At 55.5% G+C, this 19668-nt stretch overlaps 1 protein-coding gene across 6 annotated transcripts in view; it reads right to left on the reverse strand.

The window, feature by feature from the left end:
- Mcph1 (microcephalin 1) overlaps nucleotides 1–19668 on the reverse strand; it is a 199245-nt gene that overhangs the window by 32681 nt on the left and 146896 nt on the right. For 3 of the 6 annotated variants that reach the window (XM_033765540.1, XM_033765543.1, XM_033765541.1), the window contains 2 exons: nucleotides 3960–4197; nucleotides 1785–3317 (listed from right to left, as the gene is read on the reverse strand). In XM_033765540.1, coding sequence (XP_033621431.1) covers nucleotides 3142–3317; nucleotides 3960–4197 — 414 coding nt within the window. In that variant the 3' untranslated portion in view covers nucleotides 1785–3141. Of the gene's footprint in view, nucleotides 1–1784; nucleotides 3318–3959; nucleotides 4198–19668 lie in introns of those variants that run through there. The other 3 variants (XM_033765542.1, XM_019206955.2, XM_033765545.1) reach the window with 2 other exon arrangements.

Raw genomic sequence — 19668 nt, forward strand, 5'->3', positions numbered from 1 at the left:
GGCTCTGCTGGTGCACATGTAACAAAGGGGCTTCGGGGCCTTGCAGCTTAGCCCTTTCAGAGAGACCCATGGGGCTGTAGTGACCGATGGAGACAGCTTAAAGTTGAGCCAGACACTTCCTTTCCACAGCTTTCCAAAGCTTATACTAAAATACATTTTCAGCCTATAAACATTAGATACTGAAATTCCCAAGTCCAAAAGTTGTGATTCCATTATTTCTGTCTTGGTAGTTTTCACTTGTTCTGAGGATAACTCAAAGCAGAGGGAACCCTTCACACAGTCTGCAGGGCAGTGACTCCGGTCTGGGGGTCCTGATCCCGGGCGAGGAGCAAGGGCAGCTCAGGGAGCAGGAGGCTCCTGCCCTCACCCGCTGTGTGTGTGACGGAACCGTGGACTGCAGTGACCTCGAACGAGCTTTCCTCATCCACGTCACCGTGGGGCCAAGGCTGTGGGCCTCCAAAAGGCCTTGCCCCGCACGGCGCCACAATTAACGGGCAGTGTGACGAGGGCCTGCACGCTGTCAGGGATCTTTGTCCTGCAGACTGGGTGTGGACAGTCACGTCAGGGCTCTGAGAGATGAATGGAAATCACACCAAGGCCCAGCTGATCTGTCTCTGGCAGCCCCGTCGAGAACACTGTTATGTGCCCACCACGGCTCAAATGTACGCCTGACCTCTTGGACGTAGCCCAGACGATAAAGCAGCACCCGAGGTTGGGACAATGTCTCACCAAAGACCAAAGAGAACTGACAGTGGGCAAAGAAACGACCGCAGCGCCGAGTCACAGACCTGTGGTGCCACTCCCCGCACGGGACGGGGACTTCTTCTGTGGGAGCGCTGCGGGAAATCCAAGGTGAGACACGCCATCAAACACACAGGCGATCACGGCACCAGGTAAAGGTGAGGTTTTAGCTCCCAGTGTGGGGAACTCCGTTCTTGCTTTCCTATTTATCTTCAGACATATGCAAGCATCCTCCAGAGTGTTCTCTCCCGAAAGTCCCAGCTCGCCTTCTGGTTGGATGATTCACCAAGATTCTTGGCTGGAGCGCAGCGTGTTTCAGGGAAGGCGGGCTCCAGGGAGCACTGGTGACCGGCCAGCCCGGGCTGCCAGGACACCCTCGTGGGGCGAGGGAGTGAGCTGGGGCTCCACAACCTCCTGCAGTGCTCCTGTCCCCACCAGGCACACACAGTGGCCTTCAGAAGGCCCAGCTGGCCAAGTGCCTGGGTCGCCCAGGCTGGGGCTGGAAGGGACCCTCTGGAGCAGGGTGAGCTCTGATGACCGCAGCCTTCCCCGCTGCAGCCAGTGACAGAGTGGGAGAGGGCTTATCCCGGACGCTGGCACCCCGGGACGGGGGACTTCTTGGCACTGCTGCCTTTCCAGCAATCACGGAACAAAGCCATCAACGGCAGGATAAAGATAGAGCTACTTTAAAGAAAAACCTAGAGTTTTCACTTGGGATGGTAACTTCCAAACCTACAAGGGGATACGATAAATTACCTTTAAGAGGTTTAAGTATTTTATCCAAACTACTCTGAAGCCTCCAGGGGTCCCTTCTCCCCTGAGGAAAATCTATTGCCCCACTTCCTGTTATCTTTTATTTTGCCCTTTCACTCTGGGTTGCTCATACTAGAGAATCCACGTGATATTTAGGCTTGGGTGTCTGATTTACTGCACGTAGCGCTGCGGTCAAGGTGGCCCTTTACCTCCAAACGACTCAAGTCTATCCTGCCATGTGCAGAGCAGCACTCCACGGTGCGCAAACGTCACCTCTCTCACCCACTCACCTGCCAGTGGACACACGGGCACGGGTTCGTGACCATCTGCAGTAGGACCTTTGACTCTGACGGGAGCACCCGGGAGCGGATCGGCTGGGTCAAATGGAATTTCTGGTCCTGGGTTTTATGAGGTATCTCCACACCGATTTCCACAGTGGATGGGGTGATAAGGGATGAAAACCGGAATTCAGACGTGTCATGTACACGCACCCACTTCCCACAAGGGATGTGAATATGTCATACTGCACACGTGTAATAAACTAATAATTAACAGAAAAGGACTCCCAGGGGTCTGGCCCCATACAGCAGCTGATATTCCAGCTGGAATAAGTTTAATTTATAAATTATGAGTACTGCCTTTCATAACTCATTACAAAATAACTTAAAAAAAGTTACATTCTTAGTTTCGATCTTACCACATTTTGAGAACAAACTACTCCCTAGAGAAGTATTTATTAAACTGAGGACAATGGGAAGGAAGTTTCCCGAGATGCCTTGCTCTGTCCGTGTCAGGAGTGGCAGTCCCACCTGTACGCGAACACTACCGCTGGGGGTGCTCAGTGTCAGGCGCTGCCCAGGGCACAGCAGGCGGAAACAGGAAGCCAGCACCTGCCCCAGGGCTTTGCAGGCCAAGTGGGACTGCATGTGCCCAGACAACCCCGGTCCTGAGCATACATTGGGACACTGGGCTGGGTCTCAGCGCCCAGGGGAACGTCCGGTGCTAGGTGTGGAAAAGGCCTGGTCCAGGCTGGCGGCCCGTGCATGGGGGTGCCAGGGAGCCAGGGCCCGCCCTCCACACAATGTCCGGATGCTGCCAAGGGCACTCGCAGGTGCTGTGGGCAGTGACAGATTAGAAACAGGACGTCAGTTAGGGGAGAGGAGAGAGACAGAAGCTGGGCTACAGCTCAGTCCTGAAAGGCAAAGAATTCTGCAGGGCCTCATGCTGTGTAAAGCTCAGGGAGGGCAGGGAGTCACCGTCTACCGTCGGCCCCCAGGGGAAGCGGCCGCACAACACCCGAGGAGCTGAGCCGAGGCCCTACTGAGGCCCCAGCCACCCGACTGGACACACTAAGCCCGGACTCCTGGGCCTCTGCCTGTGATTCCCGGCTCCACTGCTGCCCCCAGTCACGCACACAGCTCCACCGGGGCAGCTGTGAAAGCTCTGGTCTGCAGCTGTGTCACTGTGATGCATTCCCTTTCGGAAAACAAAACCAGGGCCTCTGTGAGGAACATGGGCTGAGGAAGGCGATGTGCTGAGCCTTTAGAAGAGTAAATAGCCTCTTGGCTTTTGGGCTGAGCTAAAAACGTTAGTTTCCAGGCAAAAGAAATCACTCTGTCCCAGACAGAGAAAAATTACTTTGGATTGTCATGCTCTAAAAATGCATGATGGATGACCACCAATCATCTCGAGGCTATCCAGAGAGCATCTGTGGTCCTTGCGACTGGAACTCAGCCTGATGCCTGCTGATCTGCTAAGCGTACGACTAGAGTCGGGATGAGCAAAGCCAGGAGGCCGGACACAGGGAGCACGTGGAGGGGAGCCTGAGGAAGAAAGCAGAAGGAGAGCAGGGGACAGAGGCTGCGAAGGCGGGAGGGAGCAAACGGAAGGTCACAGGTCTCAGGGGAGGATCTGACCAAAGGTGCTGAAAGCGGTGTCTCACTGTTAGAGCTGGCTGTGTCCCCCCAAACATTATGTGCTGAAGCCCCAAGCCGCAGGTGTGACAGCAGCTGGAGAAGCGGCCTGTGGTGGCTGCACTTAGGGTAAGACGAGGTCACTCAGATGCCAGCTGACTGGTGTCCACAGAAGGGGTGTCTGGATGGCAGAGGTGCAGGGGTGTGGGGGCAGGCGGGCGTATTAGCCAGAGGGAGACAGGACGATGCTGCAGAAGGGCATGGAGGGCTGTGTTCCTGTGAGCCAGGGTCAGGGGTTCCCTCACCATCCTGCGCCCCACACCTCAGCCTCAGGCACAGGCACTGAGCCCTGGGGCAGCTCGGCTTCCCTCCCTCCTGAGCCGGCCGAGTGCCTGTGCAAACCCTGTCAGCAGACGGAGGGGTGGGTTCTCACAGCCACACGGAGGTGGACACGGAGCCCATCCCGACCCTGGGCCGCTACCGCAATCTGATGCCAACCCCTCGGCCCCCTCCGCCTCTCCAGCCCCCACTCCGCTGGCGCCTGTTTCCTACCTAGGACCCACTTCTCCGACAGGTGCTGGACAGCGGCCCTCCTCTTTCCATGGTACGGCCCGATGAAAACGCTGGCGTGGCGTGGCCCCGGGCTGACCCGGCCCCCACAGAGGAGGACCAGCTCACGCAGCTTGGCCCTGGGGGGGCTGCTGGCTGCGGAGATGAACATCGGGGGGTGGTCGGCAAAGAGGGTTCCGCGGTACTGCCCAGGGGACAAGTGGCGCTGGAGCCGGCAGACCTGTGGGCACACAGAAGGGAAAGTCACAGGGGCAGGGGACAGGCCGCACTCTCTGGCAGGACAGCGGGTGGCAGGGCTCACTGCCTCTTCTGGGGAGAGAGAGACCAGAATGACACAGATGACTCAAACGGATGCTTTCCAAAGTGGCCATGAATGAAACTCGCCAGGTTTACAGGGAGCAGCACGTGTTTGCCTTTGAATTATTACAAATTGTAAAACAAAACATCAAGTAACAGCTGTCAAATAGACTGCGGGGAGCTCTGACACCATCAGCTCACATCGAGCTCTCGGACCCGCCCTCCATCCTGGGGGCCTGGGCTCCATGGCTATGGCCAGATGGGTCTGAGGAGTGCAGCAAGCCCAGGGCACAGGGAGAGCGCACAACGCTCAGCCCCACTCCTGCGCCAGTCCAGGGACGGGAGGTCGGGGAGAGAGGAGAGTTTCCCGGAGTTACTACGGAAGTGGCAGACAGCAGGCGTCTGAGAAACAGGATGCAAGGCCCCCATTCCCTGCCACAGTCTGAAGACTGAACCCAGAGTCTGTGCACTGAGTTTTTGTCCCAGCCCTTTTTTCACTTTTATTTTATGACAGGATTTTGCTAAATTGCTTGGGCTGGGCTCACACTGGTGATCCTCCTGCTTCAGCCTCCCAGAACGCTGGGATTACGGGTGTGAGCCTCCACTCCAAGCTAACTACCCTTTTATCCGATCCAGTTGTGGTCCCTCGATCACCTAAGGAAGAGTGGAAGGCCGTCACTCTAAACCCAGGCAGAGTGTGACTTCAGACCCAATTCCGCACTGCACCATTCTTCCCTCCTCCGAGTTCCAGGACCCTGCTGTCTGCCAGGCTCCCCCGAGTCACTGACTCACACAGGCCCCCACGAGTCGTGAACCCAAACTCTGTCTTCACCCCTTCATTCCGTGTGAAGTCAGAGGCGGCACCGCACTGCAGAACCCGCTTCACCCTCACCTCAGGTGGGGCTGCACGCACACTGCTTTGCTGGGTAAGCGAGGATGCTGAAGGGCAATGCTGGACTCCGTTTCTAAAATCAAAACGGCCGGGACGTGCCCTGTGGACGCCGTCCTGGTGCACACAAGGACAACCTGGTGGCCAGCGCTTTCTGCCTCTGGAAAGAGGACACAGAGGGCGGCAGGACACACCCAGGGCCCCCAAGGACAGGTGGGGCCAGTTTGGGCTGAGAAGGCCTCGCCCTGACCCCGGGGTGCGGACCGCCACCCTCTCCTCAGCAGCCCCGCCGACTCACCGCTCTTGTACCCAGCTCAGAACCCCAAGGCTGCGGGCAACACAGGAGGCAGAGTGCTGGGAGCCCCCTTCCCCATGGTCACCTCAGGGGAGAAGGCCGCACACGCGCGGGTCCTGAGGGCCTCCCTGTGGGTTATCTTCTCGCCTCCTCAGTCTCCCTGTCGCAGCAACTCAGCAGTCTGCTCTACACAATAATTCCATTTCAAACCTTACAGTCCTGCCCCCCAAAAGCAGCACAGGGGCCAGACCTGTGGGGGTCTCGGGATGGGGGAGGTGCTAACTGGATGGCCAGCGTGGGGTCAGGTCTGCTATCACTTGAGGGGGCCACAGAGATGACCCAGCTCTTCTGCACAGACTTAAAGAGTTTCAGCTAAGGTGGCCGGGCGTGGTGGCGCACGCCTGTAATCCCAGCACTCGGGAGGCTGAGGCAGGATCGCTGTGAGTTCGAGAGTATGTAGCCTGAGCTACGTAGTGAGTTCTAGATCACTCTCATTACACAGTGAGACCCTGTCTTAAAAAAAAAAAAAAAAAAAAAAAAAAAATTTTTTTTTAAAAAAAAAAAAAAAAAAAAAAAAAAAAAAAAAGGTGGGGGTTTCAGCTAAAAATGATGAAAAAATAAAAGAACAAAATTAAAAGCACAACTCTAAAGACTCTGTGCTATACTCAGTTCCAAGGATAATCTCAAGCACCCGGCTCCTGGGGGGAGGCAGGGCCCCTGCAGAGGCACAATTCCCGGTGTGCTACAGACCAGCAGACCAGCATTATGGAGCCATGAAATAGCTTGAAGGCAACCAGTGAGTGGGAAGGGAAGTGAACTTTCCCCAGTAACCCAGAAAAGTCGGGGAGGAGAAGGGAGTGAGTTGAATTTTCCGGAGGCGCTGGACTCAAGCTGCTCTAAACGCGTGTGGCAGGACAGGGGAGGCCGGAGGCTTCCGGGCAGAGCTCAGGGGTCTCTGCCTCCTGTGCCCGCTAGTGGTGACACAGGTGGTCTTCAGATAGGAGGCAGCTGTGGGAGGTGGAAAGTGTCCTCTTCCGTGAGTTTTCCAGCCCTTGCTGGTAGAGGATGAGGACCATCCTAGAGAGACACAAGAGACAGCAGTTTGCTTTGAAAATGCTGCCTGTGTTTGTGCCTCCATAGGAAGAGACACTGATCCGGAGGGTTCTGCTGACCCTGCACACCTGTTCACCTGGAGGTCAGTCAAGGAAGACTGTCTTCACAAGCATACACACAACAGAATGCCCCATGCTCCTAGCTCCAAGGAATCCCAGATCTTTATCCAAGGCCAGGAAACAAAGCCCCAGGGTCGATGGTTCACTGACTCTAGCCAAGGACTTTGGATTTCGGTGAGAGCAAGTGCTTTCCCCAGCAGAGCTCACCCTTGGGATCTCCCTGCTCACTCAGCTCCCACGTGTGAGTCGTGCACATGTGGAGATGCAGACCTTCCAGGACAGCAGAGTCCTCCAGCAAACACTTGCCATGGGACTGAAGAGGCTCCACGAGGCTTTGGGTCCCGCAGTCCTGGCCTACCCACAGCTCTGCTCCTCAGCTGAAGCAGCGAGCCAAATCCATGTCCCAGCATGCAGTAGGCCACACCAGGCCTCTTATCTGAATGAGTCTTCGCACAGTTTAGCAATAATACATCGATGTGTTTTGTAAAGCCTGGCAGCTCGTAGCTTTCACCACGGAGTTCTTGATTTCTTTGTCTAGTAGCACAGGAAACACTGCTGGGGGTTGCGGTTCATATCTAAAAGGCCCCCCACAGCCTCATGTTTGGAAGGTGACTGGATGTGGTTAGGAGCAGGGCCTGGCTGGAAGCGGTGGCGTGGCCTGGACAGATGCACCTCCCTCCCACACCTCTCTCATTTTGCCTCCCGGCCACCGTGATGTGAGCGGCTCTCTGTCAGACGCTCGGCCACTCCCTCCTGCCAGTCACTTTCAGACAAAGTGAACCTCACCTTGAAGCTGCAGGTGTCAGGTACTGCGTCTCAGCGATGAGGAAGTGGCTGGGACAGTGGGAATCGGAATCAGGGCGTCCCGGTTTGATGTACATGAGGCTCTCCCGGCTGGCATCGCAGATTACAGCTGAGGATTTAGTGTGGTCACGCTGCTGATGCACGACCTTCAGCACAGGCGATCACGCCCTGCTCTGTGGCAGGTATTCACGAATGTAGCCTGGTCGGTTTCGCTGGCCATGCCGTTCAGCCACCTGGCCCGTGCTGGGGTCCCTTCCAGTGCAGTGCCCACGATGCCCTCCCACACACTCTGCCCATCCGGGGTTCACCCCGTTCCTCACGGCACCCACAGTATCCTGGGAGGTGACAAGAGCTCTGCCAAGGTGGCCACACTGAAATATGTGCTACACTCGCAGACTCATGAAAATGTCTGCCCTGCTGTTAATTTAGGATGCAAAGAACGAGTGAGAGCTACGGTTTTTAGCCTTTACATTGTCCACATCCCCTTGTCCTTTCAAGGGCATCCTTGAGTTTGTTCCTCCGGGAGCTTGCTGGGAGGACTCTCCCTAGGACACTCCCCTGCGGCAGCATCGGCTGAGGGCCATGCCAGGACCTGCGTCCTAGCGGGCGAGGGGATCTGGGGTAGTGGCATGTGGGGCGGGGGCTCAGCCAGGCAGGAAGGGCGGATGGCACCTGCACGTCCAGGCAGGAGGGAGGCTCTGGGATTCCTTGTTTCTTTTCTTTACCTGGTAACAGGAAGGTGAATGCAGGACTCCCCCAGCAGCAGAGGTGGCTCCCTTCATCTGCCTGGAGTCTGTGCCCATCCCTGCCGACGCCCATGGGGTGGCCCTTTAATCTTCCACATGGAACGCCGAGACAGCTCCAGGTGGGGTACCCACGTGTCACGGACGCTGCCCTCCTGCCTCTCCTCAGCACGGCCAGCACTGCAGGGGTCTCCTGCTCCTGGGGGAGAGCGCCCTGCCCACTCTCCTACTGGCTAACTCACTCCTTCCTCCGCTTGGTTCTCAGGCTACCGGGGAGGACACAGCCTGTTCCCCCTGAGCGTTCCAGGTCAGACACGACGTGGACAGGAGACCAAGGAGACTTCATGGCGGCCAAGCTGGAATGAAGCACGAGCAGAGGCCGTCACTTTACAGGGTGGGAAGGAGACAGGCGCCTCAGTCCTGTGGGCTCGGACCAACAGTCGGATGGCGGGGTGTGAGCGGCAGGCAGCACTTCAGGGCTTGTCAGTGACGGCTGACAGGCAGGTACCTGGCACCTGGCGGTGCAGTGAGACGCCTGGGTGAGCCGGCACCCTGACAGGAGCAGGGCAAGAAGCCTCCAGGCTGGAAGGCGTACGCTGCAGGAGGAGGGAGCAGGGGCTGAGGTCGGGAACGGAAGACCTGCGGCAAAGGATGGACAATCTAACGAGGAACAGAGCAGGAGATGGGATGGGGTGGGGGCACTCCAGAGAGAGCGAGCCAGCAAGCCCACCTGGAAGCCAGTGGCGTCACCTGCTTCCTGTGCTCAGAGGGGCTGAGATCAGGGCCCCAAGAGCCTTATGCCTCTCCCAGGGTCAGCAGAAGCTCACCGGGTCGCCTGTCACCCACAGGGTGCCTGCAGCCCACAGCCCGGGCCCTCACAGACCTCCTGCCCCCAATTCCTATCACCCTGGGGGCAGGAAGGTCACAGAAAGACACTTCCCAGGTACTCCAGGACCAGCACCCGTGCACACACCGCTCCCCTGCCCCTGCAGGTGGCAGTCCATGACAGCCGGCCACCTGGGTGGAGCCACATCCCTCTGGACTCCTGGCACTGGCCCAGGCTTTCCTCCTGCTTCTCAGGAGTGAATAACACCCTCAACTGCTATCTCAACACATCCCCCTCCTCTGCCTCCTCTGCCAGATCCTGGCCGTGCCTGCTGGGAGAAAACCACAGCCAGTGCCCAGCCCTTACTCCTGGGGTGCAGGTCTCTGCTGGCACTCAGGATTGTCCTGCCAAAGCCCCGAGGACCACACACTACAGATGCCCACGGTCCTCCCTGAATCCTGCGCTCCATTCACCTGCCTCTGGCATTCTCTCTGCATCAATGGTTGCTTCCTCTGCCTGGTTCTCCCCTCCTCTGGGCCCCTGGGATCCACCCTGTTCCTTTACTCCCTCCACTCACCCACCCCTTGGCGATCCCACCCACCTCAGGGCCTACAGAGGCCCCCACTGCCGATGACACCCACATTTTACTCCACTCAGACTTCCTCACAGGCCCGTCCAGATGTGCCCAGGAAAGCCCAGACCACACCCAGTGCCCTTGAATGTGAAGTGTCTGCAGGCGCCACACCCCACTGACCATGCTCCCCATCCTGGCTTCCGGGGCCCCTCCCCACCCTACACTGCTCCGGCAGCTCTCCCAGCAGCCTCCTCTGTGCTGGCCCTGCTGAGCCCGCCTGCTCCCTCGCGCTGGGTGCAGGGACCCCAGACGTCTAGTGCGCAGCACATGCTCTCCTCTCAGCCCCGCTCACCCACCGAGTAACACCTAACGGTCACTCAGCCTCACCTCTAACACGCACATGTTAGTAACTCACTCCCGGACACTCTGTGGAGAAGACAGTGCCGAGAGGGTTAACCTGTAGGTCCCGGAGCAGGCAGTGCAGCCTGGAGTCCAACCTGGCACACTTCACGGTACTCTCAGAAGCTCAGCGCCGGAAGCCAGCTGACGCACACCAGCTGCCTGCGCTCACCCTGGACACCTTTCTCTCCTTCTCCTGCTCCACACAACTCACCAGCAAGCCTAGTGGGTTCTCCTCCCGAAGGTCACTGGAAATTCCTCCATCATCCTCCCAGCCACACCCCAGTAACGCTACACTGGGCGCACAGCTTCCAGCTGGGGCCTCACAGCGATTCCCGCAGCGCCGCCCTGTTTTCCTTTTAAGTGACACGGTGCAGTAGAGCGCAGAGACTACGCCAGTCTCAGGTGTGCGTGCCACTCGCTTTCCTGGTCTCCAGCTAGCAGGTGACGGGCATCGGGACTTCTCAGCCTCCACTATGAGAAGAGCCACCCCTCACTGAGTCTCTCTAGTCAGGGTTTAGATCTAAAATGTCCCCTAGGTCTTGCGTGTTCAGCCGTGGGGCTCTGGCCGCTGAGTGGCAGGCGCGGGCACGGGGAGCCCTGGAGGCTGCATCTGCTCCCCACTGCCATCCCTCTCTGCTCTGCACTGCCATGAGGCGAGCAGCTTTCCTCCCCAGGCCGTTCCACCACGCATGTCTGCCTGAGCCAGTTAACAAGGATGGAGCCCTTTGGAACCATGAGCCGAATAAACCTCTCCTCCTCTAAGCTGTACCGGGTGTCGGGTATTTTGTCCCAGTGACAGGAAAGTGACCAACACAGGCTCTGCAGGTTCTGTGTCTCCAGACAGCACTGACAGATACGGTCTGGCTCCTTTGGTTCAGCACAATGTCTGCACATAAGCAACCCTAAAAACCTCCAGCAGATTCCTGTTACTTGGAGCACAGGGTTAAACTTCTTCACCGGTCCCCAGGATGCCTGTGCACGACGCAGCCCCTGCTCTTACCCACAGCCAGATCTGGGGCCCTCTCCCTCCTGCTCTGGCCACTCTGGCCCAGCAGCCTCTGCTGCTCTTGCTGCTCACTGTGCCTGGACACGAGTTATCCCTTCTCAGGGAGGCTGAATGGAGGGCTCAGCTTCGCAGCTCTTCAAGGACACCCTCCCAAACCCTTGGTCAGCCCGATCTACATTTCAGCCTTTATTTCATAACATGTAGCAGCTCCTGGGTGCCAGCCTCTGTTGTAGCTGTCTGACACATTTCCTTGGTTTCTCAACAGTCATGGGTAGGCACCGAAGGGAGTGGGCCTTGCTCCCCTACAACGTGCTGCTTTGGCCTGAGGATCACCTGGAGCTGACAGCCCTGGAAAGACAGCGGAAGCCAGAGGCACAGGGGAATCTCCTCCACTTTCTTGCTGAAGGTGAGGGAGGAAACTCCCAGGTGAGGGGCTTGGCCCTCCCTGTGACAGTACGGGGAAGGTTCTCCCGGGAGGCCGCAGCTCAGGAAGTTCTCTACACACAGACCTGTTAAGGGATTCTTGCCCACTCAGCTCCCAGCTGGCATTATTTACTTTTCCACCGCCTCCTCCCTTCATTCTCCCTAAGATAAAAGCCATGTTCTTCTCTTTCTTTGGTTCCTTGCTTCCTCCTGAGGGTCCCAGGCCTTGTAAACTTCTCCTTGGATGCTTCTCTCCTGCCAGTCTCTCTCCCGTCAGTTCAGCTCTCAGGATAGCTGCTGTCTGCTCTGTGGCTCCATCATTGTCAGCACTGTCACCTGCTCCCAGGAGAAACCAAAACGACGCATAGAGGAGGGCCTTGTGCTGGCCGCCAGACCACGGGCTGAGGACTGGAGCAGCGGTGCAGGACAGACCCAAGTCCCCTGCCACCCGTGCCACGGTGCAGCCCTCACTCACCAGGAAGAGAGGACACAGGTCTGCTCCGGGGAGGCGCCTGGGACAAGACGCATGAGTGTGAGCTATTCCTGCAGATGACGTGCCACAGGCGGCACATGCGTGTGTGACTTGGAAGCTGGATCAACAAGACTAGCCAAAGGTGACAGATCGCTCTGTCACTAATTCAGTTCTGTGAACATCCACAGCTGCAGATCCCGTGGACTGGGCCAGGATGCATGACTGACTGCGGCTTCAGTATAAACCATCTCAGTGTAGCCTGTTTTAGGGTTCTCTCATCTGCGCAGTCACCTGGAGAAGTCTCAGAAACAACCACAGACAGCCCCATCTGCCAAATCCTGCCACAATGCCGGGTCACCTCCACTGTCCCTAGAGGAGGTGTCCCCCAAGGCCAAATGACAAGGCAGGGTAAGGGCAGGCCTGGGCTGTCTGGCGCTTAGCATCTGCAGGTGTAAACTGCCGCGCATCTGCCCAGCAGAAAGCCTGGCGGGAAGTGGAAGCCCCGTGAGCCCGGGGCCTGCTCCGAGGAAGGCACCGGATAAAGGCCAGAGGTCCCATTAGCACGGCGTCTCGCTTTCCCTCCCAGTTCCATTTCTACAGTGAAGGTGCCAGTGAGTCTGGCTCCTAGGATTCTGCTTGTGTAACTCGATGTCCCAGCTTAGGGAGGCAGAAACACTACTTTCTGAGTTCTTTCTTATTCTTTGACAAACTCTCCGAGACACGTTCCAGGAAACAGCCAATTGCTACAAAACCCCGTGAGGCAGAGACCTACATTACCGTGTGACAGCAATGAAGCTGAGGTCTAGGGAATGCGACCGGCACACGGCACCGCGCTGTGTGGGCCGAGCCGTCTCACTGCCACACAGCACACTGCCCGGTACACAGGCGCTGGGCCTGAGACCAGAGATCTGACATCGGTTCCCCGAGAGTGACTCTAAGGATATCCAGGTCTTCTGTTCTACACCCAAACAAAAAGTCATTCTCTTTTAAACAGGTCTGCGTTGGTAGTTGGTAGTCCCACTTCAAGTCTGCGCCCCTCCTTAACCTGGGATTTGAATTTGCAGACACTGCACACAGCTCCCTGGCTCACCCATCCCCAACCAGATGGGATCTGAGCTTCCTTAAGATGGCACCAGAGTTGCCCTGAAGTTCGTCTCTCATCGGCCCTGCTTGCTGTCACACACCCAGCGCTGCTGAATTCAGCAAAGTGCTTGGAAAACCACAGATCACTACACAGCAAGACACCATGCGAGGCACTGGACCTGGCTAGTGGAGGACACAAGGACCACCTGACCGACTGTGACAGCCAAGGAAGACTGCCATTGGGAGCACCTCTTCCTAATTTTGGGGAAAAATCATTTCATCAGGCCTAGTTCTCCTGCCTACAAGTCAGCTATGGCATTTCGAGACATGGCTCCATTTTGGCCCCTGGCCACAGCTAGGACCTCAATGGTCCAGTGATGCTGGGATGTGCCAGGACGAGACTGCACCTGCTGAAAACATCCTGGGAGGAACAAAACCTTCTCCAGAGTTCCTCCTTGTGCTAGGATTTTCCCTGACCCCCGAAGTCATCTGCTATGTTTGCTTCTCCCAAAGTACTAACTCTTTGTTCTGAGTCATTTGTTACACTCGTGTCTCCGATGGACTGAATAAAAGGTGGCAGGTTCAGGGGCTTTCATCTTTGCTGCTCAAAGCAGCATTGATCAGGCCCAAGCTCAGCTTCTTTTCAAAGTCTTGTTTTTCCACCTTTTTTGTATAGTAAGTCAATTCGCCTTGTGCTATTGTGGCTCACAGGAGACGAGGACTTCCTGCAGAGGTTCTAGCGTCGTCCCTTTCCTGTTCCCCACGTACCCAGGCACCTCTGTGGAGCCAGAGACACAGGGTAAACAGCGCCCCAAGCAATAGACAGAACGTGGCAGGGTCCAGACTCTGGACAGGCCCAGCCCACCCCTGGCGCTTCCCTCAGCCCCCACACTGAGGATGGCTGGGGCCTGCCCGGCCCTCCGCAGCGATGGGAGCCCTGCCCTCCATCTGTATCTGCTTACCGGAGGGCACCGGGAATGGAGCAGCCAGAGGGACACAGAGGGCGACGGAGCACGGAGATGCTGGCAGCCAGTGAGGGCCGGACACAGGAGCAGGGGGTCCTTGTGTGCTCGGAAGAAGGGACCTCGGGCAAAGTCTGTGCTGTTAGGCATCGGGACTTGATTCGGCTTTCATACTACAGTGTTTCGGAAAAAAATGGAGGGAATTCCAAAGAATTTATCTAGAAGAAAAAGGGGGAGAGGGGAGGGCTGAGGAGGGCTCAGGAGGAGCCCTGGCCAGCGGACACCTGTGCGGGGGCCCGGGGGCTGGCGTGTGGTTCCTCTGGTGAGGGACCCCGGGAGAAACGGTCTGCGGTGCTGCTGTGGGTGGGGAGGGTGACGGCTGAAAGCGGGTCACAAAGGACACAGGTCGGCGAGGCACAGGCACTGCTCCCTTCCCTCCTCTGAGTGCAGTGCGGACGACGAACACCAGGACTCCCTGTGTGCCCAACTGGACTTGTGCAGCATCACTTGGGTTTCAGAGGCTACCCAAGCGATGGGAACACAATCGCCCTGGGAATCCACAAATAACTTTTTATACATAAAAAATAGCCATAAATCTGGATTTCATGCCTCACAGTTTTCAACAACTGCGGGAAGCACATCAAGGCTCTTTCTGCAGTGGCCTGAGGCTGATGGTTCGGCCTGACCCACACGCCGGCCACAGCATGAGGACTCTTCCACACCACCCGCCCCGAGCAGCCTCTAACGGCCTTAACTCATTTTTCAGAAAAAAAGTTCATATAAAGTGTATATGGAAATATATAAAGTATACATGGAAGAATAAAGTATACAAAGTATAAATGGAAAATTTAATTTAATTAAATTAATTTATTTCTTTTGGTGTTTTGAGACAGGGTCTCACTATGTAGTTGAGACTAACCTGGAACTATGTAGCCCAGGCTGGTCTCAAACTCACAGCAATCCTCCTGCCTCAGCCTCCCGAGTGCGCAACTATGGCTGGCCAGATCTGATTTTAAAATGAAGCTTTTACCCAAAGTCATGTTTTGGTTTCAGGTTTATAAAATGTCTCAGAGACTTGTGAATTTTCAAGTTTGAATTGGGATGAATATTTGATTTCGTATGTTTCCCTTTCTTTTGAAATTTGCTAGATGTTTTAGATATTATATTCTGTGTTCAAATAAATGGAAACAAGTTATCGCTTCAAGCTTTTGGGCAGTTTATCTGTCCTTGTGTTCGCAATCATGCAGAGTCTTTAAAGCACTCCCTAGAGTCTTGGAACACTGTTGGACTTGAGTTTGTTTTTGCTTACAAATTCTATTATTAAAACAACACCTACCAATCTGGATTCATTAAAAGCAACTTAGCTTTTAAAAGTTTATGAAAATGATTTCAGAAACTCTCAAAGCTGAAGAGTGAAATCAATCCTGGGCCTCCTGCCACAGAGGTGTGGGCTGCGGCTGGCCTGATGTCTCCTAGTGCTGTTCTTCCTCTCCACGGCATATGGACTTCTGAGTCTCTGGTCAGAAATGTGACCTGGGAGGACCTGCCTGGGGCTCGGAAGTGGGGTGGGAGTGAGGTGGGCATTGGGAGGCTTTGGCAGGAGTCTGTGTGCAAGCAGGGAGGAAGCAAGTTCTTCAGTCTGCGAGCAGGCGGGGGACTGAGAGAGGAAGAGGAGCCACCACCAAGCTCTTGACAGCAAAGGTCCTATCTGGCTGTCAGCATTTGGGAAAAGGAACACAAGGCTGCAGATACAAGCAACCATCCCAGGCCTGGCCCTCTGCCCTCTGGACCAGGTGATCTCTGGGTGACAAGGTGTGGCTGTCACCTCACCCAGCCATCAACTCTTTGCTGTGACCTAACTTCCCTTACCCTTAGTCCGTCATTTATAAAGCGAGGGCGCTTCAATGGAGATTTATTTTCCTTTCTGTTTAAATATTTGTGACTCTGCTTCCTCTGATCTTTGTCTTTATTCCTTTAGATTTACAACTCCATGAGCTCCTGCTAATTCTGTTGCGCTTCTCTGGATAACCCTAAGGAACCATCTGCCTTTGCCAGAGTTTGCCCAAGAACCAGATGCTGCTGCTCTCACTTTCCATTTGGTTTCAGCCCAGCAGAGTGCGGGCTCCTCAGGAACCAAGCGCTCTGGCCCGGCGGATGAGTCCAGCACCCCTCTCTCCTGCGGGGCAGGCAGGGTGCACACTGGCTGGGACAGGAAGCCGTGGATGGGGACAAGGAGGGAGTAACATGGCCTGGCGAGCTGCTTCACTGTGCCTAGTCTGACGGGCAGGGCAGGGCAGGGCGGCCCTCAGGCCCCTTTGATATTACTACCCATGAATGGGACCACGCAAAGAAGCGCATTCCTAGGGCCCAGGACTCATAGGAAGGGTGTCTGCTGGGGGAGCAGGCAGTCCAGTCACACTCAGTGAAGGCTTATTCTTTAAAAAAAAAAAATGAGTACAGATTCATTCCCAGGAAAACTGAGCAAGTATGGGGCGCACTGGCTGGGCACACACATGCACATAACACACACAGATCCTCAGCACGGTCATGTACCTATGTGCACACACACAGGACATTTTAATTTAATTCTATTCCGAGAATACGCCTATTTAGGACAGGCCTTATTTAGTTTATTGCCATCTCTTAAAATAGTCCAAAAGGAATAACATGTGAAAACTCAAAACAAGTCGGCTCCAGAGAGTGGCAAGAGGTCAGACCCGGGAGCGGAGCTCCAAGCAATAAACTGTGGAGCAGCCAAGAATGACTCAGAGAGCAGGAGATAAGATCTGTCTACAAATACCGGTGGTGGTAAACAACGGGAGAGCGATAAACCAAGCTGGCCAACAACAAGGCCTGGCCAGGGCTACACACCGGGAGAGGAAGCGAGCTGCAGGACAGGAGCCGGCCCCCATCAGGCCCACTGCCGGCCCAACCGCTCCTCCAGCCTGGACCCCATCACGGTGGTCCCCCTCCTGCCTCTCAGGCCACCCACAGCTCAAGTGCCAAGGGACACTCACGGTGCTGGATGCCTGTTGGGACCTCAGCTGCCACCATCATTGCTACAGAAACCCTCACCAAGCAGGGACAGCAGGCCCCTCCTGTCCCTCACCCCACAGACCAGGCCCACGGCCCTGGTGGGGTCTCTAAGGCTCTGAGACCTGGCCTCCAGTACCCCTCCCTCCTACACGAGCACCCTCAGGTCTCCGCGGGACCCTGGTCATGCTGAGCTAGCCACACACCCCGAACTCTGCTGCCTCCCCGCAGCCAGATTCAGCTTTGTTTTTTTCTTGGTACCAGGGATGGAACTCAGGACCCTGTGCCTGCCAGCAGGTTCGGCGACACTGAGCCGCATCCCTGGCCCTAAACGCGTATGCGTTTTTTCTCTTGCAGATTCAGCTTTAACTCAAGTGACTTATGAAGGGCCTTCCAGGTACAGTGCAGGGCCTAAGGGGAAGAAGAAGCAGAAAAGAGATACACAGACAGCAAGGCACATTGATTATCTTCATTCTACCCCAGGATGTAGTGTGTTGAAGTTAAAACTTTACTATGAAATCATAAAAGAGGTGAAATTAATTTTTCTTGGAACTTGTGGGAAAGGCTTCTCAGAAAAGCTTGGTCTTTTTCTAATTAGGAAAAGGGTGTATGAGGGTGGTGTGTTCGGTGTGTGGGGTATATGTGTTGAAATTTGTCTTTGTGGGATGTGAAATGCACGTCTGTCTGCTGTGCACATGTGTTGAGTGCATGTTAAGTGCTGTGTATGTGTGTGATGAGTTAGTGCCCTTCGTGGTGTGTGCTCGTGTGGGAAGGAGGTGGCAGGGGACATGGTGGCCCTGGTGGCCCGGCAAGAGGAGGACTGACTGGACTGTAGCCTGCAGGCGGGCGCAGATGTCCCCCCCCCGTCTCCAAGGCCGGTGAGGTGAGCGCAGGGCCGTGGTGTACACCAGTGGCGGTGCCAGCCCTCACCCCCACCATCAGTCTAACGGGCACGGCTGGCGCCCCCAAGCTGCCCACATGTGCGGGCCTCCGCCCACGGCCACAGCAGCCCAGGGCACCTCTGACCCCAGCCTAACAACGTCAAACCTTGCTATGGGCTTGCATGGTCACTCCTGCAGCCTCGGAGGCCGCACCCCAGTGCTAGGGGAGATGTGTACCGAGCAGCAGGCACTGCTCTTCCGCATGACAGCAGGATGGCACTCACAGCAAGCTGGAGAAGCCGGGTCCCTGTGAGGCCACAAGCAGCACTCCGCCCCGCATGCTCCAAAGCAGCACCCTGACCTGATTTTTCAGGAAAGGACAGGGAATTCCAACCTAAGGATTTCTGTGTGGAAACCAACTCAGCTGCAGACAGTTCTCCAACGTGCTAATCCTGTGAATCAAGCTGGTAAATTGTGATGTACTTCACTGACCACTTAACAGCCAGTAGAGCACAAGTGAATCCACACTACTTTTCAGCTTTATTACTCTCCAGTACAGTTCCCTGACTCGTGGTCATTTTTTAAACAGCAACTTGCGTCCAGGCAAATTATTGTTTCACTTTAGTTTTCCTCATTTTATATCCAGGTAATTATAAAAAGGCACACATATGATGAAGGAGAGAATTTCCTGCTTGCTTTATTGTTTATTCTCGGTAGCTGATTGCTGAAAATGTACACGACCTCTGATTGGAGCTGTGTCATTTCCTATCCCCACCCGACCCCCACCACTTTCGAAAAAACAAAAGGAAGATAAAAAGTAAACCTAGGGAAAACTACCAGCCCATTCCCAACAACAGATGACTCAGCCAGCGCCTGAGACAAGAGCGACTGTGCTGCGCTCTGTGCTCTGAGGTTCTGCGCTTCCTGCTTTCATAAAGTACCAAACAAGTTGTGTTTCCTTCACAAATAAGCCATTACATCAAGCCCTGTTCCTATCATTTTAGAGTTTTGTCTCCATTCCAACATTTTCTTTGGCAAATGTAGAAACATTCTAATTAAAGTGGGGAGGAAAACAAGCATCACTCATCGCGATAATAATGCACAAAAGCACATCCTCGATTTCCCCCGTGTCGCTGCGCTGTGCTCTGAACAGTTGGGAGCCGGCGTCACACAGCCTCCGACTAAGGCTTGGGTAACGGCTGAGAGAAGTGTGAGTCACTCGGAAAAGAATTCCAAAGGTGTCAGTAATTCCTGTCACAAGCTCAGCGCTCTCAGGAATATCCTTCCGATGAGGGGAGGCATTCCTTTCAGGTGATCACGTAACAACATCAAGGTTTCTTTTTAAGCCACTGAGCCAAGGAAGAGGACTTGCTATTTTTACGAATGTGGCAGCTGAGTTGAAAGGAACCTTCTCACTGCCCAGGCGCTCTGTCAACGCTTTCATCAAACCTGTAAAACCCGGGTGTGCGCCTGCTCTACAGAGCGGCATCTGAACAGGTCTGGTGCTTTTAAACACTTACGGTTCAGCAGTGGTGATCCCTGTATGCTATCCCTCCCTCTGCCCTGTGCATGTACGTGTACACAAGGCACACCTTAGCAGAGTCCTTCTAACTTGAAAGCTCTGCATCTTGGCAGTCAGCTCTGAAGGGTGGGACGGGACAAATGTTCTCCAACGGCGAGGCCTCCAGGCCGTGTGGCCCCTGCCGGGTCTCAGGTGGCCCTTCTCAGGGACAACAGGCGGTCGGCTCCACACATCCTCCATGAAGGCTCCCCTCTGCACCACCTCCCTTGCTGAGGCAGCTCATGCGCGCGTGCATGCTGTGCACTCT

This window comes from Fukomys damarensis, unplaced genomic scaffold (assembly GCF_012274545.1).
Source record: "Fukomys damarensis isolate Sample0158 unplaced genomic scaffold, DMR_v1.0_HiC HiC_scaffold_18, whole genome shotgun sequence".
Classification (NCBI taxonomy): domain Eukaryota; kingdom Metazoa; phylum Chordata; class Mammalia; order Rodentia; family Bathyergidae; genus Fukomys; species Fukomys damarensis.